We start from the raw sequence: 18100 nt of genomic DNA on the forward strand, positions 1-18100 counted from the left end.
GAATGGATTAAGAAACAAAATCCAAACATATGCTATCTACAAGAAACCCATCTAAACCCAAAAGGATATTCACAGACTGAAAGTCAAAGGATGGAAAACAATACTTCATGCAACAGGAACCAAAAAAAAAGGGGGGGTAGCTATTCTGTTTGCAGACAATGTGAATTTCAAGCCAATAATGATCAGAATGGATAAAGAAGATCACTACATACTGGTTAGGGTAAAACTCCAAGAGGAAGAGAAAACTATCTTAAATTTATATGCACCAAACTCCAGAGCACCCAGTTATACAAAACAAGTACTAACAAAAATGAAAAATCAAATTAGCATTAACACAATTCTAACAGGAGATCTTAACACACCATTGACACCAATGGACACATCAACCAGACAGAAAATGACAAAGAAATAAAAGAACTGCATCGCACCTGTGAATAAAGGGACTTAACAAATATACAGAGTATTCCTTCCAACAACAACAGCATACACATTCTTTTCAGTATTACATGGGTCACTCTCTAAAATAGACAATATATTAGTTCACAGAGCATATTTAAATAAATGCAAAATGGTTGAAATTATACTTTTCATGCTACCAGACCATACCACTATGAAATTAGAAATTAATGATGAAAGATACTGCAAAAATCCCACAAACACATGGAAACTGAATAACACTCTTGAGTAATCAGTGAGTCACAGAGGAAATTAAAGAAGAAATTAAACAATACCTACAAACAAATGGAAATGCAAATACAACATACCAGAATCTGTGTGATGCAATGACAGCTGTCCTCTGAGGAAAATTTATGGCACGAGTTTCCACATTAGGAAAACAGAACGAATACAAATAAATAACCTGATGTTATACCTCAAACATCTAGAAAAAGAAGAGCAAGTCAAGCCCAAAGCCAAAAGAAAAGAAGAAACTATAAAAATCTGAGCAGAAATCAATGCAATAGAGACAAAAAAATAATCCAAAAAATCAGTGAATCAAAGACGTGGTTCTTTGAAAGAATAAATAAAATCAAAAAGCCCCTAGCCAACCTTATTTAAAAAATGAAAGAAAATGTTCAAATCCATGCAATAAGGAATAAAAGCGGTGAAATTACTACAGACCCTATTGAAATACAGAAGATCATCAACACCTGTTTCAAAAACCTCTACTCTCAAAGGTTTTATAACACAGAAGACATAGACAGATTCCTAAAGCATATGAAGTACCAAAGCTAGGTCATGAAGATGTAAAACTACTGAATAACCCAAATTCTATTAATGAAATTGAAAACATAATAAAATTGTTACCTATAAAGAAGAGCCCAGGCCCAGACGGATTCACTGAAGAATTCTGCAAGAAATATAAAGAAGACCTAATGCCAACACTCCACAAACTCTTCAATGAAATGGAAAGGGAAGCAATCCTTCGTAAATTGTTCCTAGAAGCAAATATTACTCTAGTACAAAAACCAAAGGAGGACCCAAATGAAAAAGAGAACTACAGACCAATCTCCCTAATGAACAAGGATGCAAAAATCCTTAATAAAATATTGGCAAATAGGATGCAGCAAATCAACAAGAAGATCATATATCATGACCAAAGGGGATTCATCCAAGGCATGCAGAGATTGTTTAATATATGTAAATCAATAAATGTGATATACCATACCAACAGAGCCAAAAGTTATAATCACATGATCATTACTATGGATGCAGAAAAAGCTTTTGATAAGGTCCAACGTTCATTTATGATAAGAACTTTGCAGAAAATTGGAATAGATGGTCCTTACCTCAATATAATTAAGTCCAGCAATGACAAAACAACAGCCAGTATCACACTAAATGGTCAAAAATTGAAGGCCTTTACTTTAAAATCAGGCACAAGACCAGGATGCCCCTTATCACAGCTCCTATTTAATATAGTACTGGAAATACTGGGCAGAGCAATAAGACAAGAGAGAGAAATAAAAGGTTTAAAGATATGAAAAGAAGTTAAATTATCATTATTTGCAGATGACATGATACTTTATATAGAAGATCCCTGAAGCTCCATTGAAAGACTCCTAGATATAATAAATTCAGCAATGTAGCTGGATACAGAATCAATACTCAAAAATCAATAGCATTCCTATACACTAACAACAAAGTCACAGAGACAGAAATAAGAGAGGCCACACCCTTCATACTAGCAACCAAAAAAATGAAATATTTAGGAATTACTCTCATGAAAGAAGTGAAAGACCTATACAGAGAAAATTACAACACACTGAAAAATGAAATTGAAAATGATCTCAGAAAATGGAAAGACATCCCTTGCTCATGGATAGGAAGAATAAATATTGTGAAAATGGCCATTCTCCCAAAACTTTTATACAGATGCAATGCAATCCCGATAAAAATACCATCAACATACCTCATAGAACTTGAGAAATCACCCCTAAAATTCATCTGGAATGAGAAGAAACCTAGAATAGCAAGGACAGTTAGAAGCAGCAAAAGCAAGGCAGGAGGTACCACAATCCATGACTTGAAGTTATACTACAAAGCAACTGTAGTATAATCAACATGGTACTGGAACCAAAACAGAGCCGAAGATCAGTGGAATAGATGAGAAGATATAACCACCACTACAAACACACTCAACTCCCTTATCTTTGATAAAGGGGCCAAACATGTTCACTGGAAGAATGACATTCTGTTTAATAAATGGTGGTGAAAAACTGGCTCTCCATATGCCTAAAGCTAAAACTAGACCCATGCCTATCACCATGTACTAAAATAAAATCTAAATGGATCAAAGATCTAAATATTAAAACAGAAACACTAAATCTATTGGAAGACAAATTGGGTAAAAACCTTGAAGACATAGAAGTAGGTAGAGAATTGATAAACAGGACTCAAACCGCATGGGAAATGCTTCCCAGAGTCAATAATTGGGATCACCTCTTATTAAAAAGTTTCTGCACATCAAAAGAAATCTCCATTATAGTGAAAAGAAAACCCACAAACTGGGAAAAAAATCTTAGTGAACTGCCCCTCAGACAGAGGACTTCTGTCTAAAACATATAAAGAATTTTCAAAAAGGAGACCACCAAAATTCAAAAACCCAATCCAAAAATGAGCATCTGAGATGAATAAACAATTTTGAGATGAAGAAATACAAATGACAAATAAATAGATGAAAAAATGTTCACCATCAATGGTCATTAGAGAAATGCAAATTAAAACCACACTGAGATTTCATCTCACTCCGGAAAGAATGGCCAAGATCAAGAAAACCACCAACAACAAAGGTTGGAGACACTGTTGTGAAAAAGGAACTTTCTTGCACTGTTCACGGGCGTGTAGACTGGTGCAACCATTGTGGAGCTCAGTCTGGAGATTTCCAGAAAGCTGGGACTGGAAGCACCTTTTGACCCAGCTATTCTACTTCTAGGCATATTCACAGAACTGAAAGCATCATTCCATAGTGATATATGTGCACCCATTTTTATAGCAGCATAGTTTGTAATAGCCAGATCTTGGAAACAACCTAAGTGTTCATCAACTGAGGAATGGATAAAAAAGTTATGGTGTTTTTATACAATGGAGTACTACTCAGATATAAAGAATGATCACATTGACATATAAATAAATGGACACAGCTTGAGACCATATTCAGAAGTGAAATAAATCAAACTCACATGTATAAATACTGAATATATTCCCTAGTATAAGAAATGATAATACATAGAAGTATGTGGTAATCATGATACCCAATCATATCGGTTTGAATCCATATAATGTTTTCACTCATTAAGTGCAATGGTTTTATCCTGGGTTTCTCGATTTTAGTATCGGCGATCGTACAAATAGCTATTCTGAAGAAAATAACACATCATAAAAGCCAGTGCTGATTTAATATCCTCTTCTTTGGAACTCCCATCAAGCTGTTGTACATGTTTCCACTGGTTTTAACATGTTGCGTCTTAATATATTTTACTGTATGTGATAGTATAAATAAAATGTTTTACAGGCAAAGAGATAATATAGAAATCGTTGTTCATTTTCTGTTAACTGGCTCTAAATACCCTGTAATTCTTTCATTGTCTTGAATGGCTTCACACTGTCTTGATGTGATTGATTCTATAGTATACAAAATTATACTCAAATAATTCAAGGAAAGAGGCATTATGGTGACTACTATTATGCTAGATTACCTGGTGGTGAAACCAAATGATGCTTTAATTGTTCAGTTCTGACCTATGTTGTTCTATTACAATGTCTCTTTTATCTCGATCTCCACCCTTTTTAAAAAAATTATTCTATTTTTTATTTTTTTTCTATTAAATGAAAACTAAATTAAAAAATAGCGGGATATATTATAGTAATTATTTGTTTTCCTATTAACCTGATTTGAACCCCAGTATTGCTCTCCCCATCTTGTTCTTTCTGATTTTACTATATTCTATTTTGTTTGATAGTATCAAGTTTGAGGGTATAGGCAACCACTTTGTAGGCAATAAGATTTAATATGATGCCCATTATGGTTTGACTATTATCTTCTTTTGAAATCCTGTAAGGTCTCTAGTGTATGTTTTATTGGTCTTGTTCTCTACTGTTTTGATCAATTCTATTATACCTGACGATATAGCAACTCCTTTTGAAAATAGCAAGAGGCACAATGATAACCATTTTTGATCAGCTGATATTCTATTTTTGTGTCAAGTACTATGCCCATCCTTATGTTATAACCAACTCTGTTTTGTTAACTCACTTGAGGTTTTATTCTCTTCAAAAAAAAGTAATAAGAACTATGGGAGTAAAAAAAAAGTGTAATTGTTATTGTGAAGAAGAGAGGAAAGGAAGGTGGTCTAAGGGATATAAGTGCCTGTTTGAGTGTGTAGGAAGGAAAACCATATTACTGAGCTTTTGTTGGATCACTGAACAGAACTGTCTGCAATCTCGCTGTAGGAATGTTCACTTTAGATGCTTTAATTTTATAATTTGGACAACTGTTTCTAAGAAGACAATATATAAAACCTATTAACTAGTGATTTCTTACTGTATTTTTTTTCTTGAAATTCTGTATTATTTGTACCCTTTTACTGCTTTGCTTTTTTATGTTCTTTTTTTCTCTTTAAATAAAAAAAATTAAACCTGGAATTTATATCTTTTATTTATTTATTTTTTTGGTACTGGGGATCAAACTGGCAACCTCACACTTGCCAGGCAGGGGCTTAAGCCCCTTAAGGAGCTAAATCCCCAGCCCCACAATATATATCTGTCACATCTTATCATCTTCAGAGTAGTTGCCTCTACTGTTGGACTTGATACCAGCAAGCATACCAAATGTGAATAAAATCAATCAAGGCCAAATAACATTCAAACAAACCAGCTTCAAATAACATCAGTCATAGTAAGACAGTGTAAGTAATAAAGGGTTTCAGTTTTAGTTAATAGGAAATTAAGGACAGTTACCATCATAGGATAACCTTCTATTTTTGGGTTATATCTCTGTGCCCTCAAATCTAATATGAGTAGACAGACCACAACAAAATATAATCAAACTAAACAGAGCAACAGAACTACTGTAGCTTTTAAATCCTGATACACTTTTAACAATGTCCTCTGCCTTCTTTTTTTAGGCAATTCCTCACCTTTCTCCTTCTAAGGATACTATTATTCACTGTTCAGAGTGATATTAGTTTACTCTCATGTTCAATTTCAGCATACATAAAAATAAAGACATCAGCTATGAAGAGAATGAGACACATTATGGTAATCATTATCAACTTCCCAAAATCAGTCTTGAAGATCAAAAAAAGTGTGCATCATCCTGTAATTATTTGATTAGTTCTATAATGTTCAGTATATATTCAATGCATGTGAAGATGGGAACAAATATTTTGAAGAAAACTAGAGACAGTAAGATAGAAAATGAACATCTCAGTGGACTTGATGTGAAACCTGTGTTTCCTTAACTTCTTTCCTTGTGAACTGTTCTGTTTTGTCATGTTTAGTCTTACCATCTTTAAGATAAAAAACAAGTTTGTAAATCAGATAAGCATATTAATAAGTTCCTGTTGGATCACTGAGGTGAACTGTTCACAGTGTCATTATTTGAATATCACTTTGTATGCTTTAATTTTGTGACTTGAACAATTACTTCTAAGATAACAATATGTAACTAATCAACTAGTGATTTCTTATTGTTTATTTTTCAGAACTTCTGTATTATTTCTACACTTTTTGGTTTTTTTCTTTAAATAAAAATAATTCATCAAAAATATAAAAATTAAGTTTTAAAGACAAAATATTAAGTACAGAGACACTATGCATACTTGAAAGTGAAAAGCCCATTTCAGTTTACCATGTTTAAATACAAGATGCCATGTTGAAACACAAAGACACTTTAAAAAATCTAAAGAGGTATAAGTGATTAACTGAAAGCCATACAAAATATGTACTTGAATAGAGCTCCACTTCAGATTTGTCATTTCTGGAAAATTTGTGAAGAAATACTGACATCAAATTTCTGTATTGATTATTTCTTCAGGTCTACTTGAAATTTTTAAAGTAAAATTAGATCTAAACTGTATGAAGAGTGCTGCTTTTTCTATGTATTTAACAACAAACATGGATTGCCATATTTCTCACATTGTTAATACACATAGGATCCAATGAGCTCTTTCACATATGTAACAATGATCGTGTGTGCTGAGAGTATTCCCATAACACATAGGATTTATCTCTTGTGTGAGTTTCTTCACATATTTCACTTACAATCTGGCTGCTGAAAGTGTCTCCACTTTCTCACGTAGCCAGTGGTTCTACCAAGTGTGAATTCTTTCATGTGTTTTGCAATAACTGTGTGTGGTAAAAGCTTTGCCACATTGTTATATACATAGGGTTTCTCACCAGTGTGGAGTCATTGATGTATTTTACAAAATCCATGTGTGGTGAAAGCTTTCCCACATTCTTCACATAAACAGAGTTTCTCAACAGTGTAAATATTTTCATGTATTGGACAATGAGCATTTCTGCTGAAACCGTTCCCACATTCCTTACATATATAAGTTCTTCCCAGTGTGAAGTTTTTCATGCATTATGCAATATGTACTTGTGCTCAAAAAATTAATAATGCTTACATACACTGGTTTTTTCTTGAGTGTGAACTTTCATGTTGCTTACAATTTCCCTGTTGTTTAAAAGCTTTCCCACATTGCTTACATACATATGGTTTCTCGCCAGTGTGAATTCTTTCATGTTGCTTACAATGTCCATGTCGGGTAAAAGCTTTCCCACATTGCTTACATACATAGGGTTTCTCTCCAGTGTGAATTCTTCCATGTTTCTTAAAATATCCCTGTGTGTTAAACGCTTTCCCACATTGCCTACATACATAGGGTTTCTCTCCAGTGTGAATTCTTTCATGTATTTTACAATTTGCCCGTGTGTTAAAAGCTTTCCCACATTGCTTACATACATAGGGTTTCTCTCCAGAGTGAATTCTTTCATGTTTCTTAAAATCTCCCTGTGTGTTAAAAGCTTTCCCACATTGCTTACATACATATGGTTTCTCTCCAGTGTGAAGCCTTTCATGTTTTTTACAATCTGCCCGTTTGTTAAAAGCTTTCCCACACTGCTTACATACATATGGTTTCTCTCCAGTGTGAATTCTTTCATGTATTTTACAATTTGCCCGTCTGTTAAAAGCTTTCCCACATTGCTTACATACATATGGTTTCTCTCCAGTGTGAATTCTTTCATGTTGCTTACAATTTCCATGTTGGGTAAAAGCTTTCCCACATTGCTTACATACATATGGTTTCTCTCCAGTGTGGATTCTTTCATGTTGCTCACAATGTCCAGATTTGTTGAACCCTTTTCCACATTGCTGACATACATAGGATTTCTCTCCACTGCAATATTTTTCATGGATCTGAACATTGTGGTGTGTTTCTGCTTCTTTCACATTCACATTACCTTCTGCAGTACAAAGGAATACTTCTTTACACTGATTCCAAGATGTATGTCCATAGGATTTCCCTAGCTTTACATTTCTGTTTTAAAAAAATCACATATAGGATTGATAACCATATTACTAAGTTTTCATGGGAGAGTTGACCAAAACTGTTTGCAGTCTCACTGTTTGAATCCCCACTTCATATGTTTCGCTTTTGTATTTCATTAACTATTTCTATTAGCAGCATAGGTAATCACTGTCTTTAGATTTCTTACTGTTTATTTTCACTTTGAAAGGGGTATTATTTCTACTTATTTTGTTTTTTTTCTCTTTCCTTACATTAAATAAAAAAAACAAAAATTCACAGTGAAATGGGTCTCAGTTTAATGACTGCATTAATGTCAAGTTCTGCTTTTAATGTCTGCAAAGAATTTCTGAACATGAAGTAACAGAATGGCCTTGTAAGACATGTTGAAAACAACCATTCCCAAAAGCATGCTACAGATTTGGAAATCTTAAAATTTGGTACCTTTTCAAATGCAGAATCTTTAGCTTCATTTTGGGCAAGGATACATATGTGTATCACATACAGTTCATTCTGATATGTTTCCACATCACAATCTCCCTTCTGTCCTTAACCTGTAGTTCCTTTTGCCACATGGTCAGTCTTACTTTTCTCTTTTAACTCTCTTTCATTTCATTCCACAATTTATATTTTGGTTTCTCATCTAAAAGAAATCCTGTGACCTTTTAGGTTTTATAGCTGAGCTATTTCACCGAATTGATGGGAGAAAGAACCACCTATTTCTTATGGCAAATGACATTATATTTTTATTTTTTGACATTATATAACACATTTTTTTCTTTTCCATGCTGGGAATGAACAATAGCTATTAGTATAAAATCTATAGCTTTTTAAATGTGTTGTAAGAGATTTTCGCTGATCATTAAGCTGTGAAATTTGAACTTGAATTTGCCATTGTGCAAAATCTGATTCCTAATGTGCTGGATTTACAAGAATGCACAATCACAAAGAGTCTATTAACATTTTCCTTCTCCACAAATCCAGTGATAGATAGCTAAGCTCCTTCAAGGCCTGATCTATTATAACTTGATCTGCTTTGTATATGAGTAAGCATGTATCAGTATTTTATGTGCATTTTGAATTTTTAAAAATACATCCAGGACAAGTATGAGGGGATCAATTTCTAGAGACAACTGCACACTGATATTCAGAATGAGTGCACTTAACATTCTACCAGCCTTCTAAGAATTTTAGTCAGAATGGCTGATTCTTCAGAGCATGGCTTGGAAACACAAGAACTCCATTTTATTTCAAATTCTATTGCAATCTTAGCAATTTTTAGATGATGAGTGTGTTGTATTCACATGTATATATGGATAGAAAAACTGAAGAGAGAATGTCATAACTCAAAGTGTATGCCTTTCATACACATCTATATGCAATGTCATACATTTTCTTGATTTAATCCACTCATTATACATACCCTAACTTATAAGTCTTCAGAGAATATTACTGACAATAAATTGAATGGTGCCTCATTTCTTTGGCGGTCATTTTTCTGCTGACTCACTAACTACTCAGAAACATTACTTCTCCTTATGAGTGCGAATTACCTTAAGTATCTCCAGTAAATTTTGCATTCTTTTCCAGCTTCCTGGATATCCCCAAGTCCTCCTGAATTGTAGACATAAAAATACCAGCACTCATTAGAATAATACATACAAATTAACAGATTTTGTTTAGAGTTATGACATAATGTGTCCAGGTCTGAGCTATTTTTAAAAATATTTTCACATTGTTTTTAATGAAACAGCAACATACAACATTCTGACAGCATGAGTGACAAAAGTATTTTGTCCTTACCAATTGCAGTCATGTTCCTAAGGGTTTCGCCCATCACATCTCTGTAGAGGTTCTTTTGGGATGGACTCAGCAAAGTCCACTCCTCATTGCTGAAGTTCACAACCACATCCTCAAAGGTCACCACCTCCTAAAGGATCATACATATATTTCTCACACGAAGGTTGAGACACCAGGTTTGGGATATTCTAAATTCTCTCCTACAAATCTGAATCAAAAGCAAAGTGTGGTGGTATATATCTATAATGCCAGCAATCAAAGGGCTGAGGCAGGATGGTTTCAGTGAATTCAGGGCAATTCTAGGGTGTTCAAATCTAGCTGATATACATACAGAAAGCTTGTCTCAATAAAACAAAACAAAACTAAACAAATACAACCAAACAAACAGCTGAATGAAGACTGATTTCTGCAAATTTAAATCCATGTCTTGGTCATTAATTTTGTGTATAGACACATTTTTGAAGAAAGCAAATTTGATGATAGATTGCAACTCACTGCTAATGTAACAGTGAAATAGGAGCACTGATTCTTGTGCTGAGTCACTGCAATATTCCCTGTGTACTGTCTCTAATGCAGAGCTCACAGTGAGAAGCCTGTAGGACCAGCATCCACAAAGCACAGAGGCAGATAAATATCCCATTAATCAACTGGGAAGCCAAGAAAGCACCTCCCTTCCCTGGTAAGTGGTGGCGGTGTGGTGGACTGTGGCCCATCCAGGGGGCAAACCATCAGCAGCTCCTGAGATCCATGCCATGCTGGAATTTAGGACACTTGGAAGGCAAGCAAGCACCACTTCTCCCTGGTAAGTGGTGCAGGTCTGGCAGAATGCTGCCCTTCCAGGGGGAGAATCAGCAGCAGCTCCTGAGATCCACACCATGTGGGAACTTAGTATGCTGTTAAACAAAACAACCAGCCTGTCTCCCTACTAAGCAATAGTGAACCTACTGATGCACCACCTAGAATCACACATCCAACTTCCCTACCCCTCTTCTCCTGTCACTCCCCGCCCCCCGTTAGCAAATGGGAACCAGAAATCTGAGCGACTCCTGGGAAGCAGACGATAACAAACAAGGGGGACTTCCTTCTACTGTCTCTTTGAAGGCAAATATTTTTATTACTGTTTTTCTCTTTTCTGATTAATGGTATTGTTCTATTCAATATTCTGTTTTGATAAGTACTATAATATTCTGTATTTCATCTCATTTTGATATATGTGTTTGAAAGAACAACTATTGGGGCTGGGGATTTAGCTCAGCGACATAAGCACCTGCCTTGAAAGGAGACAGTCGTGGGCTCGATCCCCGGTACTGATAAAAAGGAAAAAGACAAAAAAAAAAAACTATTATAAAGATAATAAAATATACTGTGATATCTATTAGTGTTATCACAGTAATCAGTTTTGCAGTTGTGTACCAATTTCACTGTATGATCTTAGTTGGCCTTATTCTGCCTTGTTCTGTTGTATTTTACCACTTTCAAAATTTAAAAAAAAGAAAAAAAAAACTTCATCAATCACTTTGATAGGCTGCAGATAATGTCTCTTCAAATCTCATTTAGGCCAGTGAGTACTTTGTTCTTAATATACTTCAGCAGCATTTTTAAACATCAATTTCGTTTCATAGAACAAAACATAAATAACATCCAATATGGTACACAAATAATAACTCAAATATTAGTGGAAAATGCTGTTTTCAAAAAATAAGTATATAAAATGGAACCAGGCCCAAGCTGTAATTTATAGCTCACTGTCACCAAGCGTTCACTTTCAATTCAGATATAAGGAATATATCTTGTGAGGCTGGTGAAGGACTTCTTCCTTGAATTTGGGGCTATCCTAAGTTACAAAGCTGTCTAACATAGAGAAACCCTGACTGTGACACCCCACAGACAAAGTGAAACTTGAAAAGAGACTGCATAAGACACCTTTGGTTTGTTTTTAAAAATTATAGCCATATAATATGGAAAAATTCCAACAATATTCAACACTTTCTGGGAAACAATGTGGATATCTTCCATACAACAAAGAAAACACTTTCATAGTTGGGTATTTAGCTCAGTGGCATGAACGCCTGCCTGGAAAGCATAGGTCATGAACTTGATCCTTGGTACAAAAAAAATCCACATTTTACCTTCATGACACTTGGGCATAATTAGAGATAATCCAAATTAGATCTCAAATATGGAACAGAAAGTTCATGGGTTGGCAAGGATGTGAAATACTGATTGTTGCCAGAGCTGGTGTTGATCACCTCAAGGAAGCAATCAGAACCCAACTTTAACTTCACACTTACTCTAAGAACTACCTGAATTTCAGTGAAGATCATCTCTGTTGTATGTCCTGCTATTGGCTTCCTGCATTCTGTCAGTCACTTGCACATCCTTTCCACGCTCTTCTGATCCATCCTCAGCAGGAAACTCTTCATGCCTAACTATTGATGTCACTGCAAAATTTCTATTTAGAGGTTCTCCTTTACACCACTTGGTAAATTCCATTGCAGAGCATTTCCATATTTAAACTATGAACAACCAAGCCACTAAATCAGCTCTTAATTCAGAGATGACACACCTTTTCCTTTCCATTCAGAAGGATATCACGTGTATATGTCCATGCAAATGCCTAAATTTCAGCATTTTTCGATGAGAATTTAACAGGTAGCCCTTTCTGGAATTTGTCCTTCACAAATTTTTACCCCGTCCTTGATAACACTTTCATATTTGCTTCATTTTTCTCAGATTTCAAAACTCTATGGCTGTTCTCACAAACCTAGTCTGTGAGCAAGGGTGCCACCTAAATAATTAAGTATGTTCAGAAATTATTTTGCACTGATCTGTATAATACACAGGAGTTCACCCGTTGTTTGGGAAGACTTTTTCCACTGAGGCACACTACTACACATCTCTGCATTCTCAGGAACTTTGCCACTACCTGTCATGAGGATGGAAATATGAGAACATACTATAAATTGAGGAGATCACTATAAATACAAAATGCCCAACTTTAAGTTGAGCCATTGTGGCTATGAGGTCCTGCATTACAAACATTAATAAACTCCGGACATTCTAGATCTGCTACTCCGAGGAAAGGGAGCAGAGACCTAGCTCATTATTGCTCTACAAGCTACAAAAAGCATCATAGTCAGGGTCTTCCCAACTTCCTCTAGTGCCTAAGATTGTGGAGTTACCAGGCTAGCAATGAATTTCAAAGATGATACTTGAGTCTACTGCTGTCATAGTGAAGCCAGGGTACTGGGGACCCCAAATCACCCTTGCCAACAGCAAGAGACAAAAGGGACAGTGAATGACCCATGGTCAATGCTGGAGGACCTCAGGAGCTGAAGCTAACTAAATACCTGGGACTCCAGACACCGGAACTACTCCTCAATACTTGTAACCGGTTTCACCCAATCCACCCTACTTCTGGGCTCCCATCCACAAACTCACTATTTCCATGGTTCCAGGATCTCTCAGGATCTTTGCTAATCAGGCCACAGGACATCAAACGTACTAAATGAGATCCAGCAAGCATTTTGCTACCAGTATTATACTCAGAACAGATAAATCATGCTGAGACACTGGAAGAGACAGAAGTCACAGCCAGCAATGGCCCACCTGATTGGACAGTTCATACAGCCTGCCCCTTCATCACTGATTGACTCCTGCTCTACTGCCTTCCTTCTGAGTCAACAATAAACAGGGAAAGGAACCCCTCCCTGCAAGACAGGATCCCAAATGATAGACTGTAGTGCAGAGACTTCTGGAGCTGCCATTCTTCTACAGTGGTGAACTGAGCTAGACAGAGGAGTGTTTGTACTGAAGAGCATTACCTCAGGCTTTTAATTTTCAAATCCATTTTATTTCAAGGAAAAAAGAGCACATAAACTAAAATTGAATTTCAAAACATGTCAATCAGAAGGCAACACTGGTATATACATTGCACATTTTCATCCTAAGATCATTCACCCAGAGCACAAGACATCTCTAATCAATTTTCAAAAAAGTACTGTTAAAAAAAAAAAGTACTGTTACAGGCACCTGAGTTACTTAAATACTCTTGACATGAACCAAGGCTACGTCCTCCAAGGAGCTAATGCAGGAGACCAGATACCTTGCAACTACGGGGAAGACTGACACCTCATGCTATGGGCCAAGACTCAAGACAATGACAATCAAATTCATCCATATTCTAAGGATAGATATTCCAAATAGTTCCCTAGGATGCTGAGGAAGTTAGGAGTCACCATTCAAAGAAATTTATCCTTATCCTAAAGACTGACATTCTAAATAGTTCCTGTCATACTGAGGAACTCAGATATCACCCTCCCAAACCCTTAAGGGAAGAGTCACAGCTGCCTAAGAATGCCTGCTTTCTATGTGACTCCCTTCCCCCTTTGCTCCCAATTTAATCAGCTTTTCCTCAACTTAATAATCCTATTGGGTACCATAGCTCTGACCCATCTTATGCCCATCTTCATTGTGAGTTCCTAGTTTTCCCCACCTTAAACTCATTTCACCACATGATTTTACTCGATTAAGGTCCCTAGAAAGGATAGTGTTTAGCAACCTGCTCAGGACCCCTTATCTCTCTCAGGCAGCTTTCTTTCACTCAATAAGTACATTCATTATTTTGATTTCTTCATTCCAATCAAAGGATGTACTTCAAAGTGTTTTACCCTAGAAACAATTACAGGACCTCATGGTGGTAGTTCAAAGTGGAAGAAGGTGAAATCAGGGATGCTTACTCATATGTCCACTTCCTGTATTCTCCTTAATTACAACTTCCTCTTTCTTTCCCAGGGGCCTAATGAAAATTCCCATCAGCTCTCTCATGACATCAATCTCCCCTCAAGCACCACATCCAGTCAAAAGTCACATATACCCCATAATCCCATAGTCAGTTGGGAAAAAAAAAAGCCAAACCCCTGGGGGCTGTGGGCTCCTCTCCACATTCTTTAAGCAAAAGGCCACTTTTACATTTCTTATATTCTGCTTCTCTACTGTGCTAAATTATCTCCTCAGTAACTTCAGTAATCTAATCCATTTTAAACCTATCTCACCACATGATTTTATTCTATAAAATTCCTAGAAAAGACAGAGTCCTTTGCTACCAGCTCAGAACCCCTTCTGTTTCTCCCAGACAGAAGCTTTCTGATAGGATTTTTGGTCTAGTAAAGAAGAGAATATTAAGTCAAAATGGCCTTTATTCTAAGAATATGGAGAGAACCCCATGACTACTGGGCGTCTGGCTTTTTCTTCTGGAAAAGTGTGGGTGGCATACAAGTAGTTTTTGACTTGGTTGGTGGTTAAAGTTGTCATTGCTGATATGCAAGTAGCTGATTGAGATTCCTTCCTTGCCACAGGGTACCTTGAATAGGGAAAAGGAAAGTCTCTTCAAGGTAAAAGTCCCCTGGTTCCACCTCGACTTCCAAAATATACTATTTAGAGCAAAATATTATCACTTTCTTTCTCTCAATAAATATATTCTGCTCTTCAACTCTGTTGTTCCTAAAATTCATTCTTGTGTTTTACAGAACACAAGCTCATACCAGACATAGAAGGTCAGGAACTTCATTCCATTTTATCATGGTATGGCTGCCTGTATTTCTAACTAACTCAGCTGCCTGTAACTTTAAGAATTGTTTATCAATTTGACTTGGAGCAATTGTAGCAAATAAAATGTTCTTAATGAATATAGGGAAATATATAGAGAAATATATCATTAAATTGAAAAAATGATTATCACAGTTTTTCTAGTTAGCATCAGCCAACATTTTCAACTTTCATGTTTGTGGGAAAACAAAAAATAAAAACAACTCAGAAAATAGCAATCCTATAGGGGACAGTATATCATTCACTGTAGTTGCCATGTTATCTGCAGGTATTTCATAGATCACAAAAGAAACATTGAGCCAATTAAATACCAAGTATTAGTTTTAATAAATGTGCTCATAGCAATGCATCATTGACAACTGTGATTTTTTTTTTCTGTATGAGGAATTGAACTCATGACCTTGTGCTCTCCAGGCAGCTCCTTGTATCACTGAGCTCAATCCCCAGCCTCAACAACTTTAGATACTAAATATGACTATTAACAATGTTTAATTTGCCATTGACATAGTTAGTATAAATTTTGTAAACCTACATTTTCACAAATGCAATTATTTTCTTTCCTTGCAGTTTAAATTACTTTTTTTTTAGGTACTAGAGATCAAAGTTACAATCTACCACTATCCAGGCAGGCATTTCTGCCTGCTGAGCTAAATCATCAGTGTGTATTAATGAGTATTTCACTTTATTCATTCAAATAGTACTGTGATTTTAGCAAAGGTTTTCAATTTAGACAGAAATTGATATACAATCAGAGAGGAACTGGAACCTCAAAGAGTCAATGCAAAAAACTATACACAACAATCACAGCTACAGGCACAGGTGAAGAAAGCCAGACCTGAAAGTGAAGATGCAGTGACCATGTCTACATGCTCCTGAAAAGAAAAACAACAGCTTGAAATATACTAAAGTTACCATCTCCCCCAGAAAGTTCAGATAGGCATCAATTACCATAATCAATGACCAGAACAACTGGACTATTGTTCCCACAAATGCCTTGGCTCTTTTCACATACCTTTTCTGGCTGACTTGTTCCCCTGATGAATAATATTAGTTAAGCACCTACAAGCTTATAGATTGATTGTCGTTTGAGACCCACAGTTTGCCCACATTGTGACTATCCTGTATAAATGAGCCCTGACAATATGACTGTGGCCAAAACACTGAAGATCACTCCTGAAAATTCAGAGCTATTCTCTCTTTTTTTCTAAGACAATTTTTGAACTTCTTTTGGTTTGTGACTTCATTTCTCAATGTTGTCAGCCATTAAATGATGTATTTGATATCAAGCAGGACAGGATTATATTTCTCTTATCTCAATTTAAATATGAAATGTCTGCTAAAGGCATTGTTCCAAAGCCTGAATTTCAAGCTGTTTGTTTGTCCTGGGTTTAACATTTCCATGAGCTTTTAGAAGTCCTCAGTCTAGTGAACTGCAAATGTATTGGAGGAAGGAGGTCACTGCTGTGCTGTAGCACAATAGGTGCCATTCCTAAGTCTGTGTTTGTCACTGCCTCCTGAATGCCACTGCATGCCACTACCTGGCCTTCTTTCCTCTGCCAGCATCATTCAATAATTCCCATTTTACATAAGTCAAATTTCACTCAGCTCTATTTTTGTTTGTTTTCAATAGTCTTTCTGTCTACTTTGTTGTTGTTTTTTTCATTTTAGTTTTTTGATTTAAAGACATGGTCTCACTTTGGAGTTCTGGGCAGCCTTGCACTCACTATGCAGGTTAGGCTGTCATTGAACACAAGCCCATTCTCCTGTTTCAGCTTCTTCATTGTTTGGGAAAATACGTGGGCATTATAGCACATAGTGTTTGTCTTTTTTCTCCTTTCTTTTTCACAATTATTCTTTCATTTCAGTGGCACTGTCATTTAATCCTGAGGTGTGCTTGTGTAAGTAAAGGTTTCTGCAGCTTGAGTTGAGTTGGGGAACAATAATATAGGAACCCAATTGAGAAATGTGGAATTTCATAGCTTATCTCAGGACCACCTGTATACAGAACCCCAACCCATATCAGGATCTAAACAAGAGGCTCTGAACTGGAAAGTTACAGATGTTTTAAAAGATAGAATCACAAAAAGATCCTGTTGGAAATCATTTAGCTAGAATCTTATAATAATGGTTGGATGACAACTGTATTCTGCTTCTTTTGTTGAGCAGGTTAATTTTTTTCTTTGGGTACAGCTCATTGTGCTTTTCTCCTGGAACTTCAACACTGAGTAATTTTCCACTTTTCTGGGTGAAATACAGGGCACTAGTTAAATTCAAAGCTCAAGATGGCATCTATTATGCCAAGCTACAACACAGCTAAGTTACAAGCCTCAATATTTTCTATGGTAAAAACACACATATCTATAATCTGAACAAAGAGGCTGAGGCAGGAGTGCTGCTTTGAGGTTAGGGCAATTCTGTTCTCCATATAGTGTTCAAATCTAGCTGATATACATAGAAAAAACTTGTCTCAATAAAACAAAACTAAACTAAACAAATAAAACCAAACAGAACAGCTGAATGGAGACTGATTTCTTCAAATCTTAATTCCACATCTTGGGGATTAATTTTTGGTATATACACATTTTTTGAGACAGCAAATTTAAAGCTCTGTTGCAACTCACAGCTAATGTAACAGCCAAATAGGAACACTGATTCTTATGCTG

The 18100-nt window shown here is 35.9% G+C and overlaps 1 protein-coding gene across 1 annotated transcript; it reads right to left on the reverse strand.

The window, feature by feature from the left end:
• Nucleotides 1-7207: 7207 nt before the first annotated feature.
• On the reverse strand, nt 7208-7828 carry LOC134474959 (zinc finger protein 791-like; the record flags this gene model as incomplete). Its single annotated transcript, XM_063244035.1, has 1 exon — nt 7208-7828. A coding segment is annotated over one exon (621 nt), but the record flags the coding sequence as incomplete, so codon positions are not given.
• Nucleotides 7829-18100: the final 10272 nt, after the last annotated feature.

Source organism: Cavia porcellus, unplaced genomic scaffold (assembly GCF_034190915.1).
Source record: "Cavia porcellus strain 051 isolate PalLab524CR breed Dunkin Hartley unplaced genomic scaffold, mCavPor4.1 scaffold_46, whole genome shotgun sequence".
NCBI lineage: Eukaryota > Metazoa > Chordata > Mammalia > Rodentia > Caviidae > Cavia > Cavia porcellus.